General features: G+C 41.0%; 1 protein-coding gene across 1 annotated transcript in view; it reads left to right on the plus strand.

Annotated features, from left to right (window-relative positions):
- Positions 1-17,587, plus strand: part of LOC124043719 (E3 ubiquitin-protein ligase MYCBP2-like) — a 320,564-nt gene that overhangs the window by 182,040 nt on the left and 120,937 nt on the right. Inside the window, 6 exon segments of the mRNA XM_046362606.1 lie at positions 2,128-2,349; positions 2,739-2,930; positions 4,899-5,105; positions 6,925-7,062; positions 10,425-10,603; positions 10,763-10,905. Coding sequence (XP_046218562.1) covers positions 2,128-2,349; positions 2,739-2,930; positions 4,899-5,105; positions 6,925-7,062; positions 10,425-10,603; positions 10,763-10,905 — 1,081 coding nt within the window.

The following is a 17,587-nucleotide window of genomic DNA, read 5'->3' on the forward strand; positions in this document are numbered from 1 at the left end:
TTGCAGTAATCCAGACAGGAGATGACAAGTGCCTGGATGAGGACCTGCGCCGCTTCCTGTGTGAGGCAGGGTTGTACTCTGCGGATGTTGTAGAGCATGAACCTACAGGAACGGGCCACCGCCTTGATGTTGGTTGAGAACGACAGGGTGTTGTCCAGGATCACGCCAAGGTTCTTGGCGCTCTGGGAGGAGGACACAATGGAGTTGTCAACCGTGATGGCGAGATCATGGAACGGGCAGTCCTTCCCCGGGAGGAAGAGCAGCTCCGTCTTGCCGAGGTTCAGCTTGAGGTGGTGATCCGTCATCCACACCGAGTTAAATGAAAACGAAATCTTCAAAATATTGTTACTTTTTCAACAAAGTGATTATTAATAATTAATTTAGAATGATATAAAAGCCCCTTAGGATCTGTGATTGTAGAATAATAGGGAAGACTTCACTAGGATGATCAATGAAAACAGGATGCACCTGAGCTCAATTTCGAGTCTAATAGCAAAGGGTCTGAGTACTTATGTAAATAAGGTATTTGTTTTGAGTTTTTAATACATTTAAATACCTGTTTTTCACTTTGTCATTATGGGGTATTGTGTGTAGATTGATGAGGAAATAATTAATTTAATAAATTAAAAGTCTAGGGGTCTGAATACTTTCCGAAGGCACTGTATGCAACATTAACCAATAAAAAACAGTACTGTAGCAATGAGGTTTGTGCAGTAAGGTATAGGCCCAAAACATTATCACCACATATGGGCTTTGCTTGAATAGCTTGCACTGTTGTTTGGGCCATTAAAAATATATATATATATTTCCAAATTTGAGGTAAAAGATTGTTATACATTTTTGTATTACTTATGAAGCATAGCTGAGTGAGCATACATTTAAATAATTAGCTTTTTGTTTTTATTTTACTGGGCTGATGATGCCTGCATCCGATGGTCAGTCTCAGCGGAGGGATAGAACAGCAGACTGTGTCAGCCTCTCACCATCCCTCCACTCTCCCTTTCCTCTGCTGACACTGACCAAAAAGGGACACCGTCTTCCAGCTGATGGTGATACTCGAGTCGCACCGCATTTAGAAACTAAGTAAAATATTATTTGACATTAACAAAGACCCAAGCCGCTAATAATAACAACGCAAGCCTATAGATACACTTAACAACTCATTCATTTCGGCTGCAGTGCTTGTTGTAGCGCTGAGTGGAAATAGGAAGAACCGCTTATAAAAGTGTTGAATACAAAGTGTTGACAGTGCTGAGTAAGAACTTAAACATGAACTCACTCATTAAAACAGCAGCTCTTTGCTGTATTCGTTGAGTCTCTCTCAAGTAATGTTTTTAAATGTTTTCAAATCTCACAGTATCAACTTATAACTTTCGTTATTGCTGACACGGTCATCTGAACCATCCGATTGGCCAGCGGTAGGCCTATAGTGCACTAGATTTGCTCTCTGGGCCTGCCGGGAAGGTATAGTTTGTATCTTCAGACCCATGAAATGGACAAAGTTAGACGCACAAGTATCATACACCCCAAAAATGCTAACCTCCCCTGTTATTGTCATAGTGATATGATATTTGTACGTCTAACTTTCTCACTCATCATTATTCACGATTCGTTCAGGATTATCCGTAATCATGGCAGCATCCACATTAATGTGGAATTGTTTAGAAGCATTATATTCTTATTTACAATAAAAGTGACTCTAAATGCATCCACATGAATGTAGAAGTGTTTAGAAAAATATATTCTTATTTGCAACAAAAGTGACAGAATACAGTATTTACAATTCATTTCGATTGGGCACAAAATAATCTGAAACACAACCAAAACAAAGAGCAAATGCATCCAACAAATGTGTATCATTTCAAATCCAAAGTGCTGGAGTACAGAGCCAAAACATCAGAAAATGTGTCACTGTCCCATTACTTTTGGAGCTCACCTGTACTAGTACATATATACTGTGTCTTGGTTGCAATTTCAATTGCTCATCTAAGTTTTTGTGTACAAAAATAAGAAAATACATAGCTAATGATAAGTTAAGGTCAAATGCATTCTGGCTCTAGTTATCACATCTCTTTAGTGAAAGTTTACCACCTCACCCACCCTTCTTTCCCTTCTCCCTTTTACCAGGACATTGCAGAGGCCAATTTCCGCACATCGAGCAGCCGACTGTTAGCGGCGGTGATGTCTGCGCTGTGCAACACATCAGTCAAGCTGACGTCCATCTTGCCCATTGCGTACGACGGCGAAGTGCTGCTGCGCTCGCTGGTCAAACAGGTCAGCACGGAGAACGACTCGGCGCTCGCCCATCGCTTCCCCCTGCTGGTTGCACACATGGAGAAACTCAGCCACGTGAGTAAACAGCAAAGGCAGTGAAATGTTGACACAATGTCTGACCAATGAGGACCCTTATTTAAAAAGAGCTTCCCAGTAAGAGTGCTGATCTGGTTTCAGTTCCCTCAAAAAAGCACTCCTACTCCAATAGTTTTTGTGAATATCCCATATCTAGCACAGGGGTTAGCCATATACTGTAACCTATTTTACTGTTTTAACACTCACCTATTAAAATGTGTTATCATTGAAATGGACATGTAACCTCTGTCTCTTGATTTCCCATGTTTTGCTTATCACGTAGAATTTGATAGATTCAGTGGATTTGTTTTTATTTTTATATATAATCAGAGAAGACACAGTTGCTGACCTTACTCGATGTTGTTAAACTTGATCTCTCCCCCTTTCAGACGGAGGAGAACCTGATGGGGATGACAAGTTTCAGGGAGGTTCTCGAGAAGATGCTGGTGATTGTAGTGCTGCCAGTGAGGAAGAGCCTGAGAAAGGAGGTGGAGCTCTTCTCCCCCCACCTGGTCTCCAACACCTGTGGCCTGCTGGCCAGCATAGTCTCTGAGCTCACAGCCTCTGCACTGGGCTCCGAGGTAAAGAACAGACACGAGCAGGCATGCCGGCACACACCCACAGACCCCCGAATCCTCCTCCAAGACACACACACTGATGGTTTATGTCTGAAGAGAAAAGTCAATGTTTGTTTGTGTTTAGGATTTCATTCATTACCAGGTTGTGCCTGTTCAGGACATTGACATTGACAGCCATTTAAAAATCTATTCCTGTTAATAGGTTGGCTAGAATCGTAATGGAATCAACCTTGCCAAATTTAGACCTTACTCCAGTCCAAATATAGCGCTCTGTTGGGGTTGAGAAGTCATTCATTTGAGGTATTCACCATTTACAGTGTGTTCTATTCCTCCCTACCTCAATCTGTATGGTTTCTTAGCTATTCTAATATTCAAGGTTAATAAAATCAAATGTTCTCCAAATATACATAACATTTAAATGTTATGCTACATGCAGTATATGCATCAATATATTTGTTGAAAACTATTCAATGAAAATGGAGGAAGCTAAAAAAATTGCAGAATTACTTTTCTTGTTTACAAGATGCTGAGTCACTTCGGGGAGTGACGTCTCTCACTCGGTGAATTCCCCCTTAACTACTTCATTCAGTATGGATATCAATGTAAACAGGATTTGTGGAGGTGATTGTTGCTTTCATCTCCCCTGGTTAAAAAAGGAAAACATCAACCAGCTAGCTACTTAGCTAAACAATGGAATATCCACAGCGACAAAGCTAGCTTGCTACTTAGCGAGCTACTCTGTAAGCTAGCTTGAAGTGCTAGAAAGTAATATAAACTATTTGAGAAAAAAGTAACTACATAAACTACATTTTATCTTCTGAAGCAATTTGGTTATCCTGTCTTGATAGAACAAAATATTTTTTACAATCTCAAAACGTAAATGCAATCTCTTTGACGAGACCTTTATTCAGTGAATCCTATTAAGTATGCCCTTAAATAAGGGAATATTTGAGGGGCTCTATGCAACACCCTTAAACAATTACCTTAGGTAAGGGAAAATTATTCCTTAAGTTAAACACTTTTGGTGTTTTATACAACCGGGTCCTGCATATCCATGTAACAACCACAGACAGGCTATCTCTGGCCACATTGGTGTGGACATAGATCAGGACATCTTCGTAGTAGGGATGGCACAATTGCATATAACTGTGTAACTGATGGATATGGATTTTCTTTTGTGGAAAGAAGAGCTGACTGAAGATGGGACGGCCGGGAATTTGAGCGGTTGAGAGTGTTTCCGTGATAACATGGACTCTTACAATAACATGGACGTGAAACTTTGTTGCTCCGTGCTGAAACACGTGAGGTATAGTAGCAATCAAGTCTTAGGTTGCCTAGGCAACATCCCCTTGCTACAGCAGCAGCAAATGCATTGAGGAATGGAGGGGAGGAGAAAATGTGCATCTTAAAAATTAAATATATATATGATTTTTCTTTGCTATTTAAACGGTTATTACGGTGGCCGCAGTAATTTGGCTGACCAATAAGTATTCCAAAGTTTCATAACTGCCACAGCCCTACCTTGTTGGTTTTGTTTCTGTGTGTTGGCCGACGTCATGGTCAGCGAGGTTGCTTCATACATTTTCTTGTACACCATCAATGGAATGCCCCTGCTGATGTTCATTCATCTCAGTACTACCACCTGGTAGACTTATGTAGCGATCTAATGGATAACACAAAGTTGGCAGATTTAAGTCTTAATGACATCATTTGCTGGATGTTAACATGTTTTTAGAACCAATTGGTCTCTGTTACAACCAGGTAAAGACCTATTTTTCATGACAAGGTCAAGATGTCATGGGAAAGAGGTAATATGTGGTTATTGTCAGATTAGATCCAGATAAATACATATATTTCTGGCTGCTAAAATGATGTTAACAAAACGCCCTTATACAACCACTACATGATCTAACCATGAGGATATAAAAACAATATAAAATACATAATCACTTGTCCCTTCGTCTCACCCAGGTGGACGGTCTAAACTCGCTTCACTCTGTGAAGTCCACTCCCAATCGCTTCACCAAGATGAGCCAGGGCCGCAGCTGGAACACGGGTAACGGCTCTCCAGATGCCATCTGTCTGACGGTGGACAAGCCCGGCGTGGTGCTGGTGGGCTTCTGTGTCTATGGTGGCGGGGGCATCCATGAGTATGAGTTGGAGGTGCTCGCTGATGACGTAAGAGTTTTTTTATACATCAAATCAAATTTCAAATCAAATGTATTTATATAGCCCTTCTTACATCAGCTGATATATCAAAGTGCTGTACAGAAACCCTGCCTAAAACCCCAAACGGCAAGCATTGCAGATGTAAGGGAGGAGGGATATTCAATGCCTGCTTTTTAATTTGTTTTACTCATCTACCAATAGGTTCCCTTCTTTGCGTGACATTGGAAAATCACCCTGGTCTTTGTGGTCAAATCTGTGTTTGAAATGAACTGCTCGACTGAGGGACCTTACAGATAATTGTTTGTGTGGGTTACAGAGATGTGGTAGTTATTCAAAAATCATGTTAAACACTATTGCACACAGTGAGTCCATGAAACATGTTATTTGACATGTTTATTTGTTAAGCAAATTTGTGCTCCTGAACTTGTTTAGGCTTGCCATAACAAAGGGGTTGAGTACTTATTGACTCGAGCCTTTTACACTTTTCATTTTTTATTCATTTGTAGCTATATCGAAAACCATAGTTTCACTTTGACATTATGGGGTGTTGTGTGTAGGCCAGTGATGACAAAATCTAAATGTCATCCATTTCCAAGTCAAGGTGAATACTTGCTGAAGGCACTGTAGCTAATTAAATGTCCATTAGTCTGTTTAATTCTCGTATCTTCACATTTTCGTGAACTAAAATTAAAACATCATGCTTTTTAAAAAATATATACGTTATCGATTAAATTCACTTGTATTTAACCTGGAATTCCCTTGAAATAAATAAATAAAAATGGAGGGAGGCCTTTTCTCTCATCTCTATACTATAATTTTTTTGTCGTTGTTACATTTAGCTCAGGTAGTCCTCGAGCACAATCTTAAATATGCTTTGTATCTAATCCAGCCGTAACAAGTTCAATTCAGGGCAGTCTACAACTTTTCAAAGACAAAGTGTGTATATTGGTATTCATTGCGATTCATTTTCCTAAAGCCACTGACCATCTCTTTTGGTTCTTGGCTTGTATTTGAGTTTAATTTCTTGATACTACCCACCCCGCATGCAGGAGCGTAATCATAGCCTCAAACTAATTAGCATAACGCTGCGGCCATAAATCTTTCTAGAAAGATGTTCCTATTCATGAAAATCACAAATGAAATATATTGAGACACAGTTTAGCCTTTTGTTAATCACACTGTCATCTCAGATTTTCAAAATATGCTTTACAGCCAACGCTAGACAAGCATTTGTGTAAGTTTATCATGGCATAATGCTATGATAGGCTTTGCCACCAGCAGGCAACATTTTCACGAAAATAAGAAAAGCAATCAAATTAAATCATTTACCTTTGAGGAACTTCAGATGTTTTCACTCAGGAGACTCCCAGATAGATAGCAAATGTTCCTTTTTTCCTAAAAGATAATTTTTGTTCTTCACCTTTGGCTGAGAAATTGACCGGAAAATGCAGTCACTACAACACCAAACTTTTTCCCAAATTATCTCCATAATATTGACAGAAACATGGCAAACGTTGTTTAGAATCAATCCTCAAGGTGTTTTTCACATATCTATTCGATAAAATATCCACCGGGACAATTGGTTTCTCATAAGAAGCGATTGTAAAAATGGCTACTTCTGTACTTTACGCAAGATTTTCTGCGGGAGCCATCATGTGACCATTTGCTCAATGTGGTCCCTTACGGCTATTCTTCAACATAAATGCGTAAAAACGGGAATGTTTTTTATCCAAAAATGAAAATACTGCCCCCTAGTTACAAGGTTTAAGCTACCCCAGGAGTTCTTCTTTCTTACCACGTCTCTCCTTTCTCTCTTCTTCCCCTCCAGGCCCAGACAGAGCACCCCGGGGACTCGGCCCACACCCATAGGTGGACGTCTCTGGAGCTGGTCAAGGGAACCTACAGCACCGATGACTCCCCCAGCGACATTGCCGAGATACGCCTCGACAAGGCCGTGCCACTCAAGGTACACAGGACTAAAATGATGTGCCCTATACATACATATCTATTCATCTATCTAACCATATGTATGCCAGGGTTCCCATTAGGATAATGTGGCTCCGGACAACGTGACGGGAAGATTTTAATTCCCCGGCCATTTGAGAAATTGACCGGATCCATATGCATTTGGTGCATAAACCATTAGTGGTCACCCATGGTAATGGTGCTCAGAATGACAGAAATCACATTTAGTGTATGGTATTGCATCTTAATAGATCTTGCAACTCTGAAAGAAGCAGCCAATAAAACTATTTTCAAACATTTGACAAAATGTATTTGGGGTTAAACAGCATTCTAAACAGCGCACCGGGGAAAACACCATACATTAAAAAAATTAATACAATGTTATTTGTGACATACACGTGTTTAGCAGATGTCATCGCGGGTGTAGCGAAATGCTTGTGTTTCTAGCTCCGACAGTGATATCTAACAAGAAATATCTAAGAATTACACAACAAATACCCAATACACACAAATCTAGTAAAGGAATGTAAATATATGGACGAGCAATGTCAGAGCGGTGTAGAATAGTATAGAATACAGTATATACATATGAGATGAGTAATGCAAGACATGCAAACATCATTAAAGTGACTGGTGTTCCATTTATTAAAGTGGCCAGTGATTTATTAAAGTGGCCAGTGAGCCTCCTGAGGTTGAAGAGACGCTGTTGTGCTGCCTTCACCACACTGTCTGTGGGTGGACCATTTCAGTTTGTCAGTGATGTATGTGTACAGTGAGGAACTTGAAGCTTTCTACGTTCTTTCTACGTTCTCCGCTGCGGTCCGGTCGATGTGGAGAGGGGGGTGCTCCCTCTGCTGTTTCCTGAAGTCCACGATCATCTCCTTTGTTTTGTTGACATTGAGTGAGAGGTTATTTTCCTGGCACCACACTCCCAGAGCCCTCACCACCTGCCTGTAGGTTGTCTCGTCATTGTTGGTATTCAAGCTGTTGTCGTCTGCAAACTTGATTGAGTTGGAGGCGTGCATGGCCACACAGTCATGGGTGAACAGGGAGTACAGGAGGGGCTGAGCATGCACCCATGTGGGGCCACAGTGTTGAGAATCAGCGAAGGGGAGATTTTGTTTCCTATCTTCACCTCCTGGGGGTAGCCCGTCAGGAAGTCCAGGACCCAGTTGCACAGGGCGGAGTTCAGACACAGGTCCTCAAGCTTAATGATGAGCTTGGAGGATACTATGGTGTTGAATGCTGAGCAATTGTCAGCATTCTTACATATGTATTCCTCTTGTCCAGATGGGATAGTCCAGACCTGATAGAGGTTCGATATGTGACAGAGATGAGAAACTTATCTCAAGATGACATAACTAGAATGGGATGCTAATATGACTAGGATTGTGCCTTTGGCTTCTGGACAAGGAAATAAAGTTAATATGGAAACTAATAGAGCAGGAGAGAAATCCCAGAACTTTTTGAGGATCTGAGGACCCATGCCAAATCTTTTCAGTCTCCTGAGGGGGAATAGGCTTTGTTGTGCCGTTGACACGACTGTCTTAGTGTGTTTGGACCATGATAGTTTGTTGGTGATGTGGATCCCAAGGAACTTGAAGCTGTCAACCAGCTCCGCTGCAGCCCCTTCGATGAGAATGGGGGCGTGCTCGGTCCTCCTTTCCTGTAGTCCACAATCATCTCCTTTGTCTTGATCATGTTGAGGGAGAGGTTGTTTCAAACTATTAAGTATTTTACCAAATGCATACTGCCTCCAGCTCACATTGTAAAGTGGTAGCCTGTTGTCTGCTCTTGAATGGGGAATGTAGAATAAAGTAAATGTAAAATCATTATTTATTACAAGATTTAGTTGAGGTTTAGGGTTCTATTAATTTATTCCTTGCCACCCACTCTGAAACTAACTGCAGCTCTTTAAGTGTTGCAGTAATTTCAGTCGCAGTAGTAGCTGACGTGTATAGTGTTACGTCAGACGCATACATTGACACACTGGCTTTTCTCAAAGCAACAGTCATTTTGTTAAAAATGGTAAAAAGTAAGGGACCTAGACAGCTGCCCTAGGGAATTCCTGATTTGACCTGGATTTTGTTGGAGAGGATTCTATTAAAGAACACCCTCTGTGTTCTGTTAGACAGGTAACTCTTTATTCACAATATAGCAGGGTGTGTAAAGCCATAACACATACGTTTTTCCAGCAGCAGAATATGATCGATAATGTCAAAAGCCGCACTGAAGTCTAACAAAACAGCCCCCCCAGTCTTTTTATCATCGATTTCTCTCAGCCAATCATCGGTCATTTGTGTAAGTGCTGTGCTTGTTGAATGTCCTTCCCTATAAGCGTGCTGATTGTCTGTTGTCAATTTGTTTACTGTAAAATAGCACTGTATCTGGTCGAACACAATTTTTTCCAAAAGTTTGCTAAGGGTTGGAAACCGACTGATTTGTCGGCCAACATTTTTCGGCAACTACTACCAAAATGAAGCACCCACTTGGTTGATGCTACGGCAGTCAGGTGGAGCCAGAAAACACACCAAATTTCAATAATAATTCAAGAGCAGCCTTGTAACTTTGTCCTCCTTTCAATCCTCATCACTGCACACCTCTTGTCTTCTTGCTTTCGCCTTTTCTCCATCCTCAACCTCAGGACGGACACTGGTTGGCATTAGAATCAATACAGCTAGCCAGCTAATGTTAGCTAGCTAGCCAAACATACAAATGACTTGCCAGCTAGTTTAATCTTTTTAGAGGAAAATCTCATGGGCATCCCTGGTGGGTGTGTTTTAGAACCCCTTACTAGTGGCTTTGCCAACTTTCAGTGGGCACCCACATGGGTGCCTTCGGAACCCCTTTCTGTTTTGTTTTTGGTTGTCAAAATGATTTTCTTTGTTAATTCCATTTCTTGTGAGCGACATTTTGAGTTGGTCTTGTGGGAATGTAACACTACCTATATATTTTGTAAGTTGGGACTATTGGACTTTGCATTGAGTAGGCTAAATATGGTAGGCTGCTAGCGTTGTGATGACTGGTCCAATAAGGTCTGAGAGTTGATTAGTCCGGTTCATGCAGCTATTTGTATGTTCATATTTTGTTTCTTTGCATTAGTGCGGCTTGAACATTTTATAATAATGGTCCATGGTACCTGTCATTACTATTCTCAGGAAATAGGAAAGCTCTTGGTTGGGAAGTCCTGGGATACCGGTCACTGGAATTAAACCCTAGCATCTATCTATCCATCCTTCTTTTGGGTTTTTTATACCACCACTCAATGTCACTCATGATATGAAAACCACATATGTTGCACAATAGTGTTTGTCCTCCTGTCTCTCTGTCCTCATCTGACTGACTTTTGTATACATTCTACAGGAGGGTGTGAAATACGCTGTCCGCCTGCGTAACTATGGTAGCCGAACAGCCAATGGGGACGGAGGGATGACCACGGTTCAGTGTTCTGACGGCATGGCCTTCACCTTCAGCACCTGTAGCCTGAGCAGCAACGGGACCAACCAGACCAGAGGACAGATACCACAGATACTGTACTACAGGTACACAGACACACACACACACTTTCATTACATGAGTGACATATCCAGGTTGCCACACTCCCATAAGATGTCATTTAAAGTTAAGTTGAGATTCATGTCCTTCCCAATGCTAACAACCATTGCTAGGGCTAACATGGGCGTGTGTGTCTTTGCCCATAGGAGTGAGTATGACGGGGATCTGCAGTCCCAGCTGCTGAGCAAAGCCAATGAAGAGGACAAGAACTGCAGCAGGGCTCTCTCAGTGGTCAGTGCAGTGGTCAGAGCTGCCAAAGATCTACTTCACAGGGCGTTCGCTGTGGATGGTAAGATCTGGGAGCTCTCTGAATGAGGCAAAACCTGTCAACGTTATTTTCATAATAAGTGACTTAAGACGGGACAATCAGGTTGTCCAACAATTGGAAAAAATATTATTGCAAATGTAGGTTAAACAACCAATGAGTCTATTTTCAGAGGGACCATATTACAAATACGAATGTCCTTGAAACAGTCTTGATATTTTCGTCAAAAGAGAGATCAGGGTCCAGAGTAACGCAGAGGTCCTTCACAATTTTAATTGAGACGGCTGTACAACCATCAATATTAATTGTCAGATTCAACAGAAGATCTCTTTGTTTCTTGGGACCTAGAACAAGCATCTCTGTTTTGTCCGAGTTTAAAAGTAGAAAGTTTGTAGCCATTCACTTCTTTATGTCTGAAACACAGGCTTCCAGCGAGGGCAATTTGGGAGCTTCACCGTGTTTCATTGAAATGTACAGCTGTGTCATCCGCATAGCAGTGAAAGTTAACATTATGTTATTGAATTACATCCCCAAGAGGTAAAATATATAGTGAAAACAATGGTGGTCCTGAAACAGAACCTTGAGGAACACCGAAATTTACAATTTACAAAACTAGATCCAGAGTATGACTGTGGCAGTGAGTTGTTCCGGAGACATGTTGGACAAAACCCACTGAGTCAATGATGGCTCCGACAGCCTTTTGGAGTGGGTTTGTGGACTTTTCCATGCGAATATTAAAGTCACCAAAATGTGAATATTATCTGCCATGAATACAAGATCCAATAGGAATATATGGAACTCAATGAGGAACGCTGTATATGGCCCAGGAGGCCTGTAAACAGTAGCTATAAAAAGTGATTGAGTAGGCTGCATAGGGGGGGTGTAAATTGAAATTGCTATCGTAAATTTTAGCAACACCTCCGCCTTTGTGGGATGCGTGGGGGATATGGTCACTAGTGTCACCAGGAGGTGAGGTATCATGATCTCTTTCAATAATGGCAGGAATGGAGGAGGTCTTTATTCTAGTGAGATTGCTAAGGAGAACACCACGTTTAGTTTTTCCCAACCTAGGTCGAGGCACAGACACGGTCCCAATGGGGATAGATGAGCTGACTACTCTGACTAGTAGTCAGTGCTAGTGGCAGACTCCACTAAGCTGGCAGGCTGGCTAACAGTCTGCTGCCTGGCCTGCACCCTATTTCATTTTTGAGCTAGGGGAGTTAGAGCCCTGTCTTATGTTCGTAGAGATGATGAGAGCACCCCTCCAGCTAGGATGGAGTCCGTCACTCCTTAACAGGCCAGGCTTGGTCCTGTTTGTGGGTGAGTCCCAGAAACGGGGCCAATTATCTACAAATTCTAGGGAGTGTTTTGAGGTTCACATACACTGTTTGTGGTCAAATTATTCCTACCGTGCATTAAGACACGAACTGATGTCACCTTCCACGAAAACCTCAAAAAAGGACAGATCAGAACAATGGTTTAGTTCAATTAATTTCTGTTTCAGGGATTCCAAACCAGCATTGACTACATAAGACATTTTTACGTTCCCAATTTTCTTAACATTATCTCTACGACAAATGTCAGAGCATAACAACATACTGTTACTGTTGAATCCATTTTCAAAATTAGTTCATTCTCCCTTATTTCACTGGCGACCTCTTGGAAGAGTTACCAGATCAGGATGTTAGCATCCTAACCCATCGCAGATGTTGAAATTTGAAAAAATGAAATCAGCAATTCACATATCACACTGCATTTGATGTAACTGTCATCCCTTATTAACATATATTTTTCCTTCTATATGCAGACTGAACAAAGTACATTTGTATACCCAAGGATCAGACCCCAGGGAACTGGTAATTTTCCCTTCGAACACATGATTCACACCGTGATTCAAAAACATGTTAAATAAAAAATAAACCAATTTGAATAACCAATAAATTTTGAATTACAACTCTTGATGACTCCATAAGGAAATAATAGTATATCATAAAGTAATGGTAAAATTAAAGTAGAAACTGGTGTTTCGCATTCATTTTATAATTAAATTACATCTGTTTCTATCATTTCTCGTGAGATTGATCAAGCCTCACCAGAAGGTCAGGATACAAGGCATTACACACCATTAAATATTTCCTCTCCCATTTCTTTTTTCTTTTTTTTTCTCTTTAACCTTTATTTAACTCGGCAAGTCAGTTAAGAACAAATTCTTATTTTCAATGACGGCCTAGGAACAGTGGGTAGCTAGCCTTGTGGGGCAGAACGACAGATTTTTACCTTGTCTGCTTGGGGATTCAATCTTGCAACCTTTCCAATGCTCTAACCTCTAGGCTACTTGCTGCCCCTTTCCTTCAGAAACCATTTCAAAACCTTCCAAACATTTCCATCCTTCTGCGTACTCCATTTAAAACTGAATTGAAAAGACCCCGTCCAAAATAAATTCCACAGTATCAACACCGCTAAGTCACATTCATAACCGGTAAGCTGGTGTGTGTGTGGTAAACCATAGATCAAAACACACATGAATAGGCCTCACTTATCTGGAATTCCGTTTATGGCCAACTCTATCATTTATGACGTTTTCTGAATTTGCAAGGAGTGTTTGGCCAGATGATTTTAAATGTGTTACCTCTAGAATCCATTCCCCCGGCAAATTTAGCCAGAATTTGAATTTGTCTCTCTCTCTCTCTTTTTGTTTCACGTCCTCTGTCATGGTGTTTTCAAGCTCACCCATTATTCAGCTGGACCTTACTTTTTGTGAAACTTATGCACCCACCAAAGAGAGACATGACGATCTTTACCACTGCAGGTGCTGTAAGAAGTATATCCCCAGCCCGGTGTATCTTGATGTACACTCAGTCTCCAGAATTCAGCCCATGCCCTTCCATCTGGCCTCTTATGTGCCGTTTTTTCCTGGGGACATACACACTAACACATGGGTTATTTCCTGACAATAGACTTTCTTCTTATAGCAGGATCACTAAATCTTAGTTTTTAAATAACAGCCCTATGTAAACATTCTGTCTCAGATACCTGGCCTCTTACCACAAAAATATTCATAATGATTATTATGGTCCCTACAACAACTGCTGTAAGAATAACATGTAATCAGTCAAGTGTCTTCTAGTTGGAAGAATATCCAATCCTAACAAAACTAAGTCCTAAGCTTCTTAAACTTTTGCCCTAGTGTTCAAAATGCCACTACTTATTACTTTTACCATAGTCTAGGTATGTGTAATGTTCTATTTACTTTTAGAATTGTCCCTATACTTTCACAAGACCAACTGTCCTTCCTTTTCTGTGAATTATCTTGTCTGTTAATATACATCGTTTCTAGAAATAACACCCCTCCGCTACCATAACCTTCATATATGAGCCCCCAATGTAGTTACAGTTTTTCTAACCCATAACACATAAGTCACTACTCCTAATTTCATTCCATAGTTTGATACATACTTAAACATTCTCAAATCATTTTTAGTCCATTTATATCATTCTCCCCTTAGGAAAAATATACACTCTTATTTTCCTCAAAACAAAAACAAATTGACCAAACAAGAAAAAAAGTAAATTATAATAACTGCATATTTGCAATAAATTACCACTATTTGTAATGTCTTCTTCATCCTTGGATGTTATCACACAACAGACTATACTTTTTATTCAATTACTTATGTCATTCCAATGTATCACTCCAATTACAATGATATTGTAAAATAAAATAAACAAAAACCTTTAATCTAATATTCTGCAAGTTCTGTCAATCAACCTGTCTCTGGATTCGTTTCCAGAGCTTCCCTAGGCCTAGTATTTAAACAGTCCTATTTCAAAACATAACTAAATGTTGTTTATAAATTGTCCAATCCAATATTCAGGATAACATTCCTTAGTGTTTACTTAAACTCAAATTTGACCTACTCAATTCAATACATCATCCCTTTAATAATTAACATTATACTAAAAACTTTTAGTACCAGTAATATCTATTTTGCCATGCGCCCTTTTGCCTCTGTTTTTCTGTCATGAGTGGCCTGGTAATAAAAAATCATTACCCCAATCCCCTTTAGGCTTTCTTCTCCCAGCACATATCATTCCAGCTACAGTTCACAGGTCATCAGACACAGTTACCCCTCACTATTCAGCCAGTAGGGTGGGTTTGAGTTTCACACACACTTGTTGTGGTGATAATCTCTCCCAAGCATTAATACACTTCCTCTACATAAGTCGCCATCACGGTTGACAACTCCATTGTGTCCTCCTCCCAGAGCGCTAAGAACCTTGGCGTGATCCTGGACAACAAACTGTCGTTCTCAACTAACATCAAGGCGGTGGCCCGTTCCTGTAGGTTCATGCTCTACAACATCCGCAGAGTACGACCCTGCCTCACACAGGAAGCGGCGCAGGTCCTAATCCAGGCACTTGTCATCTCCCGTCTGGATTACTGCAACTCGCTGTTGGCTGGGCTCCCTGCCTGTGCCATTAAACCCCTACAACTCATCCAGAACGCCGCAGCCCGTCTAGTGTTCAACCTTCCCAAGTTCTCTCACGTCACCCCGCTCCTCCGCTCTCTCCACTGGCTTCCAGTTGAAGCTCGCATCCGCTACAAGACCATGGTGCTTGCCTACGGAGCTGTGAGGGGAACGGCACCTCAGTACCTCCAGGCTCTGATCAGGCCCTACACCCAAATAAGGGCACTGCGTTCATCCACCTCTGGCCTGCTCGCCTCCCTACCACTGAGGAAGTACAGTTCCCGCTCAGCTCAGTCAAAACTGTTCGCTGCTCTGGCTCCCCAATGGTGGAACAAACTCCCTCATGACGCCAGGACAGCGGAGTCAATCACCACCTTCCGGAGACACCTGAAACCCCACCTCTTTAAGGAATACCTAGGATAGGATAAAGTAATCCTTCTCACCCCCCTTAAAATATTTAGATGCACTATTGTAAAGTGGTTGTTCCACTGGATGTCATAAGGTGAATGCACCAATTTGTAAGTCGCTCTGGATAAGAGCGTCTGCTAAATGACTTAAATGTAAATGTAAATGTAAGTTGGTATTATCCTATAGGATTTTTACGATATGACGAGACTACTGTCTAATTGGATCAGCTTGTCTTCATATCCTATTCATCCACCCCGTATTGATCTTTTTTCTACGTTAGAGCAATATCGTGGCGCGACCTACTGATTTATAAACCCCCGTTTTAACTAGGCGGAGCGTTTCTTATTCATAGGATTTCTTTTTGCAGTTGAACGCCGCACAATCAGGCCAGCGTTCTTCCTGTTTTCTACCTATCCACCCGTACAGTCCTTCTTTTCAGAGCGGTAGCCATGGGTATTTATTTACTAAATACTCATCTGTTCAGTCCTCTTCTTTGAAGCGGTAGCCGTGAATATTTCCCTAACTACTTATTTTATGCAGACCTTTATTCTTTTAGAGCTGTATTCATAAGTAACCTGTCCATTCAGTCCTTCTGCTAAATATATTGAAGCGGTATTACAGGATTTCCCTAACTACTTATTTTATGCAGACCTTTATTCTTTTAGAGCTGTATTAATAAGTAACCTGTCCATTCAGCCCTTCCGCTAAATATATTGAAGCGGTATTACAGGATTTTTCTAACTACTTAACCATATAAGCAGGCAGCTATAGCCCTGCGCCTGAACATGCCGAATCACACACCCGACACCAGCGAAGTTCACAGCCCCCGCCTACTTACTCACTAGACATGCAATGCAATTCATTGAATTCAAAAGTTATTTCGTTTCTATAGTTTTTAGGAAATTTGAGAGAGAGACTTACTTGACGTCCCCCTGCTGAGACAGGATCTCTGAAGCAATCTACGCAAACATTTAAACTATTTGTAAGTACTTGCTTACCTTGTTATAGTTGGGTGGCCACCCTTGTTTGCCAGATTGTCCAAAGAACCCGCAGTCAGCCAGGAACGCCTCAGCCCCTGTCACTCCTGGCAAAGCACGCCAAGTCTGTAGTGGAAAATCGGTTCAAATATGACGCAATCAAGAACTGATGAATTCAATAGACTTTTAATACAAAAGTATCGCAAGCTGGAGTGGTCCGCGGAACACACACACTATTTCAGAGCACTCGCTCTGATTTATACACATACAACATGAGTCCCTCCTACATGTAAATGAAGTTACATCCCAATCTGTGCATCCTGCTTGTTCAGCCCAATAACACCCATATCTGTTTTCCGTCAGATTATAATGATGACATCTATGGCCTCCTCTGTTCCCCTCTCCTATACAATAGACAATGTATTTTACCAGAATAGCAAATGCATTTATGTTCCTCCATATATGTACATAATTTCTCCCATAATACAGAATCCAATGCTCTAGTATTACAATGTTCCAAGTTTAACCCAGAATCTAACAATATCTATTGCATCTTGGCCTATGCCGCTCTGTCATTGCTCATCCATATATTTTATTTATGTATTCTTCTTCCATTCCGTTACTTAGATTGTGTGTATTAGGTATTTGTTGTGTGAATTGTTGGGTATTACTTGTTAGATATTGTTGCACTGTCAGAACTTGAAGGACAAGCATTTCGCTACAAAAACAAATCACATTTTTAAAATTATTTTATTATTTAAAATTTGATATGAACCATGGCCCCATCGCTGCCGGTTTCCTATTAAATCGACTCAAGCCCAGCTCAGTTAATCCCTATCATTGTGTCGCTGA

The sequence above is a fragment of the Oncorhynchus gorbuscha genome, linkage group LG09, assembly GCF_021184085.1.
Source record: "Oncorhynchus gorbuscha isolate QuinsamMale2020 ecotype Even-year linkage group LG09, OgorEven_v1.0, whole genome shotgun sequence".
In the NCBI taxonomy this organism is placed as follows: domain Eukaryota; kingdom Metazoa; phylum Chordata; class Actinopteri; order Salmoniformes; family Salmonidae; genus Oncorhynchus; species Oncorhynchus gorbuscha.